Here is a 15,326-nt window from a genome sequence, read left to right as displayed (position 1 = left end):
ATGTACCAAAAACACATTTTTAAAAGCACAGTGGGAGGGCTGAGCGTGGCTCAGTGGTGGAGCACTTGCCTGGCATGTGTGAGGCCCTGGGTTTGATACTCAGCACCACATGAAAATAAATAAAATTAAAGGTATTGTGTTCATTTACAACCAAATAAATAAAACTAAAGGTATTGTGTTTATTTAAAAAAAAAAAAAAGCACAGTGGGAGTTGAACTCCAAAATTTTCTCAAGAAAACTAATGCAAAAGCTTAATGAGTTTTATATTATGAAATGTATCATTTATTAATTATCTGCCAAATTTTGCTTAGGTCTTTTTATTCTATGCAGTCTGAATGTTTCCCATTGGTATCAATTGCATTTACACTTGTTGTTCTCACTCTGGTAAAGTACAATCTTGACAAAGTCAGCTTCCATAGCTAACCTTAAGTCAACTCATGATAGTAATTCCTTTTACCATGTATTAATGCCCATGAACAGTTTAAAAATAGAGAAATATAGCTGGGCATGGTGGTGCACGCCTGTAATTCCAGCGGCTCGTGAGGCTAAGGCAGGAGGATCGCGAATTCAAAGCCAGCCTCAGCAAAAGCAAGGCACTAAGCAACTCAGTGAGACCCTGTCTCTAAATAAAATACAAAATAAGGCTGGGGATGTGACTCAGTGGTCAAGTGCCCATGAGTTCAATCCCCAGTACCAAAAAAAAGAGAGAGAGAGAAATATTTTTGAAGTACCTGTAACCTAAACAATTGGTCTCTGAAAGGCATTTGTATACTGAATCCAAAAAACCAAGTGTTAAGTACAAAAAACTATGGTTTGAGATAACTCAAAAATAAACTCTATTTTTCATCATTACAAAAATTTGTCTTAAATGCAAAGAAAGAGAAAACTTTGCTCCACTTTTCTCTATCTTCCTACAAGTGGTGGCAAAACTTGTTTTTGTTTTTTTCTTTTTTTTTTTTGCAATGCTGAGGATAGAACCCAGGGCTTCCCCACACTAGGCAAGCACTCTACCACTGAGCAATATCCCTACCTAGTCTGTGTGTGTTCTTAACCATTGAGAAACACACCTGCAATGAGTACAATATTCTTTGATAGGACATTAGATAGAAACCCTGGGAGACTGTAATGTCTATATTCTTCACATTCTCTTAGCAGACAGTAAGTCCTCAGTAAATTAAGTATCATTGATATCATCATAATTATCACTTAGGGCACTGAAGAATAATTACTGGAATGGTGGCCTAAAAAAGTGACTCTACCTCGCCTAAAATTCAAATATTTTGCCACGCACAGTGGCACATGCCTGTAATCCCAGCAGCTCAGAAGGGTGAGGCAGGGGGATCGCGAGTTCAAAGCCAGCCTCTGCAAAATAAATGTGCTAAGCAACTCATAAGACCCTGTCTCAAAATAAAATACAAAAAGGACTGGGAATGTGACTCAGTGGTTGAGTGCCCCCTGAATTCAAAATTCAATCCCCAGTACCAAAAAAAAAAAAAAAAAAAGAAAAGAAAAGAAAAAAATTCTAATACTTTTTTTTTTTTAAGCCAAAATTATAATTAAATCTGTGGTAGTTTTACCAATACACACTAGGGTAGCTGTAATATACTAAAAAACTAATGGTTATTTGGTAGTTTGAGAAGTCTCTACTCTTGTAGCTACACCCAAACTGAAGCTAAACTTGAAGGAAATTATATGAAATTCCTCAAGTTTGGAAAAATATTTTCTATTGTAATGTAAGTTTCTATTTTTTGTTTTTACTTTTTTGCTCTACCACTGAGCTACATCCCTAGTTCTTTTTTATTTTATTTGAGACAGGGTTTTGATAAGTTGTTGAGGGTCTCACTAAGCTGCCCAAGGCTAGCCTTGAACTTGGCAATCCTCCTGCCTCAACCTCCCAAGTCACTGGGATTACAGGCATGGGTTATTGCATCTGGCTAAAACTATATTTTTAAATGGAAAAGTAATGATTAAGAAATAATTTATTTCTGTATAATAAATACAAATTTGCCCACCTACTTGACAGGTATGAAAGTAGCAACATAAGCCCAGCACAGTGGCACATGCCTATAATCCCAGAGACTCAGCAGGTTGAAGCAGGAGGATCAAAAGTTAAGGACAGCCTGGGCAACAAAGTGAGACCCCATCTCATTAGGGGGAAAAAAAAAAAAAGGCAATATAAGAAATACAGATAAATCTAAATAGACTATGCCAGAAGAGTAAAGAATTTCATAAAAAGTTACTTTATTATCAGAACAGTATGGTTTCCTATGTTTAAGATTTATTTATTATGTTATTTTTACAAGTAGCAAAGTCCCTCCATTTTTTTCCAGGTGAATATACATGAATATAAAAAGCTGCTGATTTCCACACTGTCCACTCCTACTCCACCCATTAGGGTCACTGGGAAGTTGTGGCCTTTGAGCAGCCTCCTGAATAGTCATGGATTCCTCTTTAACTTGGTCTTGAACTAGCACTCAGTCATCCTCTTGCTGATTTCTTTTCTGTCAAAGGAAACCAAGAGTACACTGAAAAAGCATATTCTGATTGGGATATTTCCTCAGCCAAGATCATTGTTTCTGTAAGCAATCCAATTTTCCAAAGGCCTTAATAAAACCTTTGGTTGGAAATTTTCACAGAAAAATATGCTTTAACTAATTCAAATAAGCTAATTTATCACTCTGGCTCCTTGGTTAACTGTCCTCTTCTTTTTCATCCCTATGTACATATACTCCCACACAGAAACAAACTTGGAAATACAAATATCACATTCCCCTTGAGAATCCACAGCAGAGATATCTCATAGCCCTGTGACAACATATCTACTTTACAGTTAGAAGTATTATGAATATTTTTCAAAAAGCATGCATACCATAAAAACATTTTCTGCCATTCTAATCAATAAATCATTCATTCCTTCACTCATATTCCATTGCAAAATGATCTAATCCAGTAATTCTAATCCTTTAATTGATAATCATCCAATAAAAGCCCACGGGAGAGATGAGCGTCATAATAAATATACATATACTTTACCAGCTTAAGAAAATCTATTAGTTTGTGAGCATCTTCCCCAGTGGAGAGGTCTACAAAGTCCTTGGGCAGTCGGTAGCTCAGATAAGGGCTGGGCTGTACTGTAACTTCACTGTTTGTGCAACGAAAAGCTGGAGAATCCTTTATGAAGAAAAAAATTTTAAAAAAGTCTGTAAGTATTATCTATTCTCCAAACTAGGTTAGCATATAAATTTCAATTCCATGTTCTCTTCTCTACTACATAAGAAAGAAATAAGATTTTAAAGTAGAAGAATGCACCAAGATTCTAAAATAATTCTACATATTTACTAGAAAGTAAGTATAAGGTATCTGAAAACAGAATCCAATGGAGAACTAGGTCCCCCCACTAAATGCTACCACAGTGTAGCCACTGTATGCTAAAGGTAGGTTATGGATCTAGGTTATGACCTCTCAGTGGACCGAGGACCTACATCCAGCCATCTCTGGCCTCAAGCAATCTCATATAGGCCAGAATACTTATATATTATTTCCTATAGGTGTACAGTTGAGAAGTACTATTTTAGAAAATAATAATTAATAATGAGGGTAATTGAGTGCTTTGGATTTCATGTCACTTTTGTACTTATCTTAGACCACTGGACTTACTTATATCTCTCTCTTATCAATTACATAAAAATTCAAGAATCATAATTTTAAAATCCTCATATTCATTTCTTACTGTAATTCTTTTGCTTAGAGTTTTGCATGTAATAGTTACATGCTGTTTTGTACCAAAAAGAATTTCAGAGACAAGAAGCCTTGGGTTTGGCTTCCTGGTGTCAGATAACTCAGTGGAGATGGAAGACAAGACCTAGAAAGAGGGTCAGATCTGATGACAGACAGAACATACTTGGCAGCTAAAACATCTACTGTGTGCTAGAATTGTTCTAGGTGTAGGAGACAAACTGGTAAACAAGATTGGAAGGCAAATAAGAGTAAGTAAACAAAACCATTTCAGATAATAAAAACTGATATGGGGCTGGGGATACAGCTCAGTTGGTAGAGAGCTTGCCTTGCATGCATAAGGCACTGGGTTCAATCCCCAGCATCACACACACACACACACAAAAAAAAAAAAAAAAGAAAAAGAAAAAGAAGAAAGTGCTATGGAAACAAAGAACCAGGGTGATGTACTAAGAGGATAACAATGTGGACTACTTCAGATGAGCGGTCAAGTAGGAGCTTGCTGAGAAGTGGACAGGGTGGTGAAAGCAGCATTGCAAGTCTGGGTGCAGAGCAGGCTCTGGTGGCAGTGGAAAAAACTAGTGCAAAGACCTCAACCCAACGTAGGGCTTCATAGCTTTGCAAAACAAAGGGAAGACCAGTTCTCTGTGGTCTGAACTTGGAAAGACCAAGCAGGAGGAGACAAGCTGGGAGGAGCCATTTTGTATACCCCTAACCTCTACCATTTAGAATAAATAAAAACTTCGGATCAGAGTTGATCTTACACAATTAACATCTGTGCTGAATAACTTAGATTCTCCTTCCTTATCTTTAGGTTTAATGGTTCACTACAGTAATACACCAGCAGGGATAAAATTCCTCCTCCTTTTTTTTAGTACCAGGAATTGAATCTAGGGGTGCTTAACCACTGAGCCACATCCCTAGCCCTTTTTAAAAACTTTCTATTCTGAAACAGGGTCTTGGTAAGTTGCTTAGGGCCTCGCAGAGTTGCTGAGACTGGCTCTGAACTTGCAATTCTCCTGTTTCAGCCTCCTGAGCTGCTGGGATTACAGGCATGTGCCATCGTGCTCGGCCAAATTCCTTCATTTTTAATTGGACAACATTCATAGTACCTGACATTTTGGTAAGTCCTGCAGATGCACTGAGAACAGAAGAGACATTATCCCTGTTCTCAGAAACTTACCGTCTAATGCAGAACATACGTAAATCAACAAGCAATTTGAACAGTAAGGCCAAGTTCCAAATATTGAACTAACTCAGAGCTAGAAAAACAGGGCCAAAGAGGGTCCAGGACAAAGCATGATGAAAGGAAATGTTGGATAGATGGGCAAAAGATGTACTCAGTGAAGGTGCAGAAGCAACTTAAAAAAGCAGAAAGAGATGGAAGAGGAGAGCACGCGTTCCAGAAGCCAGGGAAGAAGCAGTGTAACAAGGAAGAGGGCACTGTATTTGGTACTGCCAGTGGTTCAGTAAAAGGAGGACTGTGCTAGTCACTGCAATTCCCAGCAAGCCACTAGAGCCCCTGCTGGGAGCAGGTTCAGCTGAGAGGAAGGGCAAAAGCCACTGGCAGAGGGATGAGGAGTGTGAACAGCAACAGGCAGGAGGGAGATCACCATCCATGGAACCCTGATGTGCTGATACACAGCCACTGAGTGGGCTAAGAAGAACAAGTCCTGTGACAGCATGAGGGTAACTATTGTGTTCCTACCTATGCAAAAGTCCATGTGCATATTCATACCAAAAAGAGCCCAGAAAGCACTCGCTGAAGCGGTGAGGATTTCAAGTCCTGCCTCTAATTCTGTTTTCTTAAATGATTATGTAAACTATATTTACATACATTTAAATGATTATTAAACTATATTTTTAAAAGATATACAATGCTCACTAGATAATACTAAATTATATACTGACTGCTCTCAATTCTCCTGTCCCAGCATCCCAAATTGCTGGGATTACAGGACCTGAACACTGCACCCGCTACACACACGTTTTTAAAAGAAAATCAGGGGCTGGGGCTGGGGCTCGGTGGTAGAGCACTTGCCTAGCATGTGTGAGGCACTGGGTTCAATTCTCAGCACCATATATAAATAAGGGAATAAAATAAAGGTCCATCTATGTCTAAAAAAAAAAAAATTTAAAAAGAAAGAAAATCATAAAATCATCTATGATCCTAAAATCTGAGAACCACCATTTATATTATGGTGTATAACATGCATATACACATACACACGAACCTCCTAAAGGTCGTCAGCCTTGGCAACTTAGTGAGACCCTGTCTCAAAAACAAACACACTATTACTTTTATAGGCAGGAAAAAAAAAATACAAAATCGTTGCTTAAAGAAAATATAGCTGTGAAGATGGGAGAAAGGAAGCATGGCTGGGTGAGCAAATATGGTTGAAGAAAACTTTTTTTCTTTTTCTTTTTTTTTTTTTAAGGTGGGAGATATCTGAACATGGCTAAATCCTGAGGGACAGGAGTTAACAGAAAAAGAGAACCTGAAAAAATAGTACAAGAGATGGGGGGGTGCTAAGCTGAGCAGACAAAAAAATCAGACTTGGAGTGGGGCAGCTAAGTCTGTAGGTCTGATGACAATTCAACCAGGTGAATTCTCATGAGTGGATTTTCTTTTCCTATGAAGGAAGTGAAATGAGAGGAGGGAGAGTAGTGACAGATGGGAGACCTGAGCAGGGAGAAGGTGCAGATTAGCCCCCAAGGACCATGGAAGAGAAAGCTGACCAGGGAAACTCATAAAACTGGAGATCATGAATGAGAAGAGCACTGCTCTGCACATGCACGTAGGCGAATGTTCTCCATCAGCATCAAGCAGCTAGGATTCGGGGTCAAGTAAACAGATATGTTAAGATTATTCAGGTGGGCATAAGAGAGGAAACTAAAAAAGAGAAAACAAACTAGAAAAATATATATCAGACGACCATTATTTCTTTAAAGTTAAATGAACGAGGGACCAGGGTAAACACTTGCTTCAGTATGTGCAAAGTCTTGGGTTTGATCCCCAGGATGGCAAAAAAAAAAAAAAAAGTTACATGAATGAATCACAATGTATACCTTTCTTTAATCACCTCCATGATCAAGTAACTATTGGTAAACCTGTGCTATACTCTACTTCCCAAGGGTCCAAGTTACTTATATGCCATGTGTCTAAAAAGTAAGCAAGTGATTGTTCAGTGGATTAAAAAGGTTGCCTTTATATCTTAAAAAATAAAGTCTTACCTGCTCCTGAGCATCTCCTTCACTAAAATCACCTTTTAAGTTTTTTCCAGATATCAGTTCCTCCCAAGTAAACAGTAGTGAATCTGTGACTTCACCAAATGGATTAAAATCAATTAGCCACACCTTCCCCTGTAGTACAGACAAAAGACAAATAAGTATAAAATAAGAACACAGTCTATACTGTCTTATTAAAGAAAAATACTTTTGATATTATTTTCTGTCAAGGACAATCTTACAAATCTTATGACTTATTTCAAAAGATATAATTCTTCCAGGTCCCATCTGAGAAAGGGCCATTTGTCTAAATAAAGTAGACACAGATGTAAAGGGAAGGTTGCCTATGACTGCAGAGAGAAGGGACTCAGGAAGGAAGACCTATCTTCCAACTCCCGCCTCAAGTCACATTAGAATCTTTTTTTTTTTTTTTTTTTGAGAGAGAGAGAGAGAGAGAATTTTTTAATATTTATTTTTTATTTTTCGGCGGACACAACATCTTTGTATGTGGTGCTGAGGATCGAACCCGGGCCGCACGCATGCCAGGAGAGTGCGCTACCGCTTGAGCCACATTGCCAGCCCTCACATTAGAATCTTAAGTCAAAAAATCCAAGCAGGAAAAAAGGAAGATCTTGCAAAAAGTTCACTTGCCATACATGATGTGAATGAAATGCTTTCCAGGATGTCTTTAACGCCACTGTGAGGAGGAAGCCAGCACAGGCAGGCAGGGAGTTGGTGGCTCTCAGAGCACCTGAAAGGTTTTGGGCAGCTGCTGTGAGTGGATTTAAAAAGAAATACTAAAGGAAGTATGGAAAAATTGCTTTCTTTAAAAGTTAACGTAGTATTTGTTTTTTAAGTATGACAAAGCTTGACAGCATATGAAAAGGAGATGAAAAAATGCATCTACCTTTGAAAGAAATGTCTCCTATCTGGTCAGACTGCCTGGGCTAGAGTCAGGTGCATGTGAGCCAGAACTGGCCAGCTCTGAGCTAACAAGTGGGAATGTGTATAAGCCCCCAAGAAACCAGAACCACATGCTACATCACTAAGATAAGGCGTGCAGAATGGATAGACTCTTCCTTGAAGTTTTTATCTTTGCTACTCTTGGTTTTCTCACTGGCATTCATATATCTGCATTGTTTTGATGCTAATAATAACTAGGTTTTGTCTATAATGTACAGATGCCATCTTGACCAGATGTGTGTGTGTGTAAAATCAGACACACCTAAGGAGTGAAACTGGTGAGCCTCTCACAGTTCCTCACCTGGATTAAAGCAAAATTATAGCAAAGATGAGACATCTCACTAGCACTTACTTCAAATGTCAGAAACCCCTAGTGAGTGACACAGAACAAATACAAGACATTTTTGCCATGGGTCACATGGGTAATGTTCTGATTTTATATAATTCCCAGGAAAAATCCTACAGATTATCTTGCCGCTTGAGTTGTTTGCTCACTTCAGTTCAGCTCACTTCAGTTGTGCTAGAGATTAAGCTATAAGAATTAGCATTACACAGAATCTATTCCTTCAATGAGCTCAGCCTAGATCAGAATTCCACCCTGTCCCCGCCAAAAAACATGAAAACAATCCAATGGTTACAACACAGAGGGTACATTCTTGGACATGTGAAATAATATTAGCTACCAATTAATATCTTGACATGATGTCAGCTTGTTTGGGGGCTCTATTACTGATACATTATTATACTGTATATTATTTTTACAATGGATATTTTCTAACCTCCAAACCCTCTCTACTGGATTTTCTTTTCTTTTCTCTTCTTTCCTTTCTTTCCTTCCCTCCCTCCCTCCCTTCCTTCATTCTTTCCTTCCATCCTTTCTTTGTGCTAGGGATTGAATCCAGAGCCTTGTGTATGCAAGGCAAGTGCTCTACCATTAAACCACAATCCCAGTTCCTTTATTGACTTTTATAACAAAACCACCTCATTATTAAAAGCAATAAAACTCCACCACTGTATCTGTTAGTATAGGAGCTGAGCTTTATGAACTAAAACATGCCACACTGCAAAAAACAAAATCGAGAAACAAACCACCACTGTTAGCTGGCAAGGTTTGCTCTAGAGTTCAGGAGCCATCCTCTAGTGCAAAATAATAAAATCAAACTGGCTATAGTCAGGCATAAAACTATGAGAATTAGGATTTTTTAGAGGTAACCTGTTTTTCATCGATATCTCAGGCACAAGGCATCCTGAGAAAGTAATTCTATTTCAGTAATTCTGATAAGAGCAGTCAACCCAGTATTCTTCATGCCAACCAAATGACCATCAGCCCAAATCAATCTCTTCTGTGAATCAGACATTGTGCTAGAGATTGAGCTATAAGGATCAGTATTACACAGAATCTATTCCTTCAATGAGCTCAGAATCCCACCCTGTCCCCTCAAAAAACATGAAAACCATCCAATGGTTACAATACAGAGGGTACTGCTCTGACAGGAGCAAGAACAGGGTGTTGAGAGACAACAGAGGAGCATGGGGGAACCTGACTAGAAACACTTTCCAAGGTAACTGAGAATTTAAAGAATAATTGTGTTAAAGATCTGGGAGGGGAGGATGAAAGGAAAAGCAACCATTTAGGAGGAAAACAACCAGAATAATAAAAATTAACACATACAAAGACTATGTGAGGATGACCCATCCTGGGAATAGATTATTTTGGCTAAGAGTATGAAATATATGAGGGCTCCATAAATGTGGTGGGCTAAGGTAACTTTAAAAGCCTTCTGCTCCAAGCTGGATGAAATTCAGGTTAAAATTATCCCTTTAAATGTAGAGCTGTGATCATGACAAAGAGGAATCCCCAGGAACTAGAAGCAAAGAAGAACACTAAGAAAACAGATGAGTATAAACTGAGCTGCCAGAGCCCTTGGGACAGCTTTCCTCCCAGGAACCCACGGCACAGGTGTTAGTAGCACACAGGACTAGGAGACTTGCCATGAGGAAAGGTCTTAGGACTAGGAAGTGACACCAGAGGGCTATGACCTGTGAAGAGAGCATAAGAAAAAAATTCTAATGATGGGAACAGGAAATAATGATGTCTTTCTCTGATGAGGTTTTGGGGATCACAGGAAAAACAAATGGAAAATTCAAACTTTAGGATCTTTGGGATGCTCACAAAAAAAAAAAAAAAAAAAAAGTCACTGAAGAGCTATAAAGTCAAAAGGAAAGAACATGGATGAGAGTCTGCAAATACAATAGGGATTAAAGCCAAGAACTTGGAAAAATCATCATCAACCTGAGGAACAATAAAGACAACTTTATTCTAATTCCTGTAATAAAGATGACCTATATTTTAAGGAAAATAAAAAAGAAAAATTGGAAAAAAACATAAAGCAATAATTCTCACAAATGACCCTTAAATTTATAAAAAGATATACTTCATTCTTATTCAATAAGAAAAAGAGAAATTGAAATTATACTGAAACATCATTTTTTTAACCCAACTCAAAAAAAAAAAAAAGAAAGTTTGAATTTCGCAAGCTCTGAAGAAACACATAGGTTCCGTCATAATTCTGGGTGGGGTTTTGTTTGGTATAACTTCTATGAAAGGTAAACTGTAATATCTCAAAATTAAAATAATCTAACTTTTGAGTCAATATCTCACTTCAAATAATTTATCCTTGTAGATAAATGGGCACATATATGAAACGAAGTGTACAGTGTTATTCACCTCTGTATAGATTGTGAAGATAAGAAACAACCTGTGTTGTCCTATGTGACCATTAACGAGGAAGTGGTTAAACAAACTATATAGAATATTCAAAAACTGAAATACTACACACTGGAAGAAAATGGCAGGGCTCGGGAATGTAGCTCAGTGGTGGATCATGTGCCTAGTATTCACGAGGCCCTGGATATGATCCTCAGAGTTGCAAAAAAATAAAAACAAAAAAACTGGAAAGCTCTCCAAGAGACAGTGCTTTCAAATAGTGAAAAAAGCAAGGTGCAGATTTGATTTTCAAACTATGTGAATGTATTGTCAATTAAAAACTTAAAAATAGTACAGGGGCTGGGGAACAGGAACAGTCATGAGCGGGGAGACTGAGCACTTCTCCATCTTCACACTTAGTGTTGGTTACACAACTGGATGTTTGTCAAGACACACCTCCACAGTAAAAAGGATGAATTTTAGTCTATGTAAATTATTTCTCAAAAGCATAACCCTCAAAAATCAGCAGTTTTAAGTGATTGAAAATATAAAAGGAATCAATACACCAGGACATAAGAAACTATGATAAAAACAGGCAGATTTGAAAAAGGATTAAATAGAACCTTCTGAAATGCAGCTGATGAAATTTAAAACTGAACAGTCAAACACATCAGATTACACAAAACTCAAAGAGAGCTAGCAAAAGAAGATGTACCTGAGAAAATGATACAGCATAGGACAGAAAAAGAGGCAGAAAAGGAGAAGAGACATGAGCATAAGGTGAGAAGCTCTAACATGCCTCCCTGCAGAACTCCAAAAAGACAGGAGAGAGAAAAGTGATGACATGTGAAAACATAAGAGCTGAGAATTCTCTACAACTGGTAAAGGAAATGAGTTCCTAGACTTAGCTTAACAAAAAAGGCAGACAAAAATAAAGAGTGAAAAGAAAGGCAAAGAAAAACAAAGCAGAGAAAGGAAAAGCCAAGCCAAACAACAATGGGACAATGTCTTCAATGTGCTAAGGCAACAGAACTGGTCAACTGAAAATTCTATACCCAGCTAATGCCTACCACTCACATATGAAAGAGGAATAACAACTTCAGCCAATGCATGAGGGGGATGCACTATTAAAGGATGTACTATACTAGAAAGAAACTGGATCTGCAGTCTAGGGTACAGCTCAATGGCAAAGTGCTTGCCTAGCACATACAAAGTTCTAGCACCATAACAAAAAGGTATAGAAGGCCAGGTGCAGTGGTGCACACCTGTAATCCCAGTGGCTTGGGAGGCTGAGCAGTCTCAGCAAAAGTGAGGCACTAAGCAACTCAGTGAGACCCTGTCTCTAAATAAAATACAAAATAGGGCTGGGGATGTGGCTCAGTGGCCAAGTACTCCTGAGTTAAATCCCTGGTACACCCCCACTGCCGCTGCCAAAAAAAAAGGTATGGAAAAGTGAAAATATATCAAAGTAGAAAAACAGCATAAGGAACCCCATTTCCTCCCACTCAGTTTCAACATATCAATTCATGACCTATACTGTTTCATCTATATTCCCATCCACTCCTCCTGAATGTGTATTATTTTATATGAATCCTCAAACAGCATTTCATCTGTAAAATATAGAAGATTATTATTAACAAGCTTCGGGGCTGAGGTTGTGGCTCAGCAGTAGCACACTTGCCTAGCACATGTGAGGCCCTGGGTTCGATCCTTAGCACCAGATAAAAATAAATAAAATAAAGGTATTATGTCCAACTACAAATAAACAATAAATATTTTTTAAAAATAAAATTAATAAACAAGCTTAATCTAAAGACATCTGTGGAATACTTCATGAATTAGAAATTGTACTTTCTTTTTCAGTCACACACAGAACATTCACAAGAGTGACCAAATTGCAAAGCCAATTTTGACAATACCAAGACTCAAGATCAGAGTTACTCAGCCTGTAAAGCAATGAAAGTAAAAATTAATAACAATCATAATTGAAGCAAATACCCAAGGGGTCCTGAAAATTTTCCTAAGAATTTAAGATAGTCATTCTAAACTCTAGCTGTATATTATCATCACTTAAGAAGCTTCTTAAAATATATCTTCCAATGCCTCAATCCAGACTTACTGAATGGATGGGCCATCAAAGGGACATTTATAGGCTGGTTAGAACCTATCAAAACTGAGTCAACTTCTCCAGTCATAGGAAAGCAGCCACAACAAAGTGCTGCCAAGTCCAAACACACTTCAGTTATATTTCATGAAGACTTAGCTTTCTATAAGAATAGTCACAAAATAATATATTCAAGAAAGTGTCTAACAAACTCTGATACACGTGCCATTGAGTAAATGCAAATGAATTTTACAATATGGTTTGAATCTCTTAACAGAAATTGTCAGGATGTTTATACTGGCATGTTTCTCACTTTTAAAAATGTAACTAGTTTTAGTTCTGCAAGATCATAGCAGTAATTAGTTATGCATATGTCCAACATCACTTTAAGACATTCCTTAACTCTTTTACCACGTTAAACATCTACATCTACCTGTCAGCCCTACTGATTTACAGAAGACCACAACATCTGCCAGGGATATATTAAAACACCTTGGCAAGTTCCAACAATTTCAACTGCCTCAGTTTCAGTGTCTATACTATGTGGGCAGATAATATATACTTCATAGGCTTAGATGGATTAAGTGAGAATTGAGTTAAATGAGGATAAAGCCCTTCTGGACAATGAGCTGGGTGCTAACTGCTAACTAACTACTCTGACACTGCTCGCCACCAGCCATTCCCTACAATGTTTACATGGCTGTCACCCTCACTTGAAGATGAATTCCTTCTAGGACGGAAGTAAACCTGTTTGAAGCTTCCTGTTAGAAGCATAGCATGTTACAGATTCTCATACTGTTGGCTCCATCAGTGGTCTGACTTGGCAATGTCTACAAGTCAGAAGCAGAGCCAGGGCAAGAGCCTTCTAGATCCCATTTTTGTCCATCCCATCACACCAGCTTTTCATGCTTTTCTACAGTTTGTTTCCACACAGTAGAAACTCTGCCAAGTAACATCCCGCTTCTTTGCTGAGTCTCATTTTATAGACCCTCTTTCAAAGTCTTATACCATCAATTCTGCAGAGAGGTGAAAATACAGCAATGTCTTTTGATTTAATAGCTTACACAGTTTACAGTCATTTGGGGACATGATCCAATGGGTCACAACCTTTTGCTCAAACAGTGACTCAAAGGTATCACACGCATCACTGCCAGAAGGCTGACATGTGCATGGAGGGAGACTGAAAAGTACTCTGCCAGTGTATGGGTAACATATTAGAAAACACACCTGTGATCTCCTTAACAGCTGAGTCAATGGGCAGAAATCACAAGATGATGTACAGTGACCTAAACCTCTCTAAAAAGATTACATGTCTTAGACAAGGAAATCTCTGCTGAAGGAATTTTTTACTATGTCAAGCTTTTGTTTTCTTGTCACTTAAGTTCATGTTACTTTTATGATTTAAAGAATGTAAGGCATTTTTCAAAAGAAGATATACAAATGGCCAATAGATAATATAAAAAAATAAAATGCTTAACATCACAAATCACTAGTTATGCAAATTAAAGCCACAATGAGATATCACCTCACTCCTGTCAGAATGGCAAGTATCAAAGGCAGAAAGCGCTGGCAAGGACTTGGAGAAAAGAGAACCCCTGTGCACTGTTGGTGGGAAGGTAGATTAGTACAGCCATTATGGAAACAGTATGGAGATTTCTCGAAAAATTAAAACTAGAACTACCATACCATCCAGCATCCCACTCCTGGGTACATATCCAAAGGAAATGAAGTCAGTATGCCAACAGACATCAGCACTCCATGTTCACTGCAGGGCTATTCACAATAGCCAAGAAATGGAAGCAACCCAAGTGTTCATCAACTGATAAGTCAATAAAGAAAATATGATACACAATGACATACTATTCAGCCACAAAAGGATATGAAAACTTGTTATCTGTGATAACATGGAAAGATACGAAGAGCCTCACATGTTAAGTGAAATAAGCCAAGCACAGAAAGACAATGACCACATGACTTCACCTATGTGAATCTATGACTACCCCCATATGTGGTGCTTATCTGATTTATACACCACACAATGTAAACAGGTATCAAAATACCACACAATGCCCTATGCACATGCGTAATTTTTACATTTCTATATAGCAGCTAAAAATACTAATTTAAATTTAAGAAATTTTAAATTGATTAAGGGTAAAAGACTTTAAAATGTAAACTTAACCTCATTTTTAGTCTAAAGAGAAAAGTGATTCAAATCATACAAAGGCTCTTGCAGTTGGTTAAAAATAATTACCAAAATATCTAATAAAAAATTCCTGGCCTTTTAAGAATGCAAAATGAACTATTTTAAGTAGGTCCCACACCTCTGACCAAAATATAAAGTAGGGTAAGGTAGACATTACCTACCTGTTTGATTAATAATCCCTAAACCTGCAGCACATAATTAAGACATTATGTCTCCTCATGTTAAGTATACCTTCAAGGAAAATTCTGGACCATTGTGAATTTCACACACCTTAGTTGTTTGGGAATGCATTTTTTGAGCAGTAGACCCTTAAATAATAAAATATGTGCTCTGGCTTGCTTATAAGACCAGTCTTCATTTTAAACATGTCAAATATAGCATGT

General features: G+C 37.8%; 1 protein-coding gene and 1 long non-coding RNA gene across 2 annotated transcripts in view; both read right to left on the bottom strand.

The window, feature by feature from the left end:
* Positions 1–2,224: 2,224 nt before the first annotated feature.
* Cdc123 (cell division cycle 123) overlaps positions 2,225–15,326 on the bottom strand; it is a gene marked incomplete at its 5' end in the record, with an annotated part of 48,555 nt that continues 35,453 nt past the window's right edge. The window contains 3 exons of the mRNA XM_015495277.2: positions 2,225–2,501; positions 3,034–3,171; positions 6,970–7,098. Of these exons, the coding sequence (XP_015350763.2) occupies positions 2,475–2,501; positions 3,034–3,171; positions 6,970–7,098 (294 nt within the window). The remainder of the gene's footprint in view (positions 2,502–3,033; positions 3,172–6,969; positions 7,099–15,326) is intronic.
* On the bottom strand, positions 10,512–15,326 carry LOC125619564. The gene is made up of 2 exons (XR_007351100.1): positions 12,749–15,326; positions 10,512–12,641 (listed from the first exon to the last, which is right to left on the bottom strand). It is a non-coding gene; the product is annotated as an uncharacterized LOC125619564 (long non-coding RNA).

The sequence above is a fragment of the Marmota marmota genome, unplaced genomic scaffold (assembly GCF_001458135.2).
Source record: "Marmota marmota marmota unplaced genomic scaffold, marMar, whole genome shotgun sequence".
In the NCBI taxonomy this organism is placed as follows: domain Eukaryota; kingdom Metazoa; phylum Chordata; class Mammalia; order Rodentia; family Sciuridae; genus Marmota; species Marmota marmota.
Note: the sequence above shows the minus strand (reverse complement) of the source record. Positions and strands in the feature narration are given on the sequence as shown.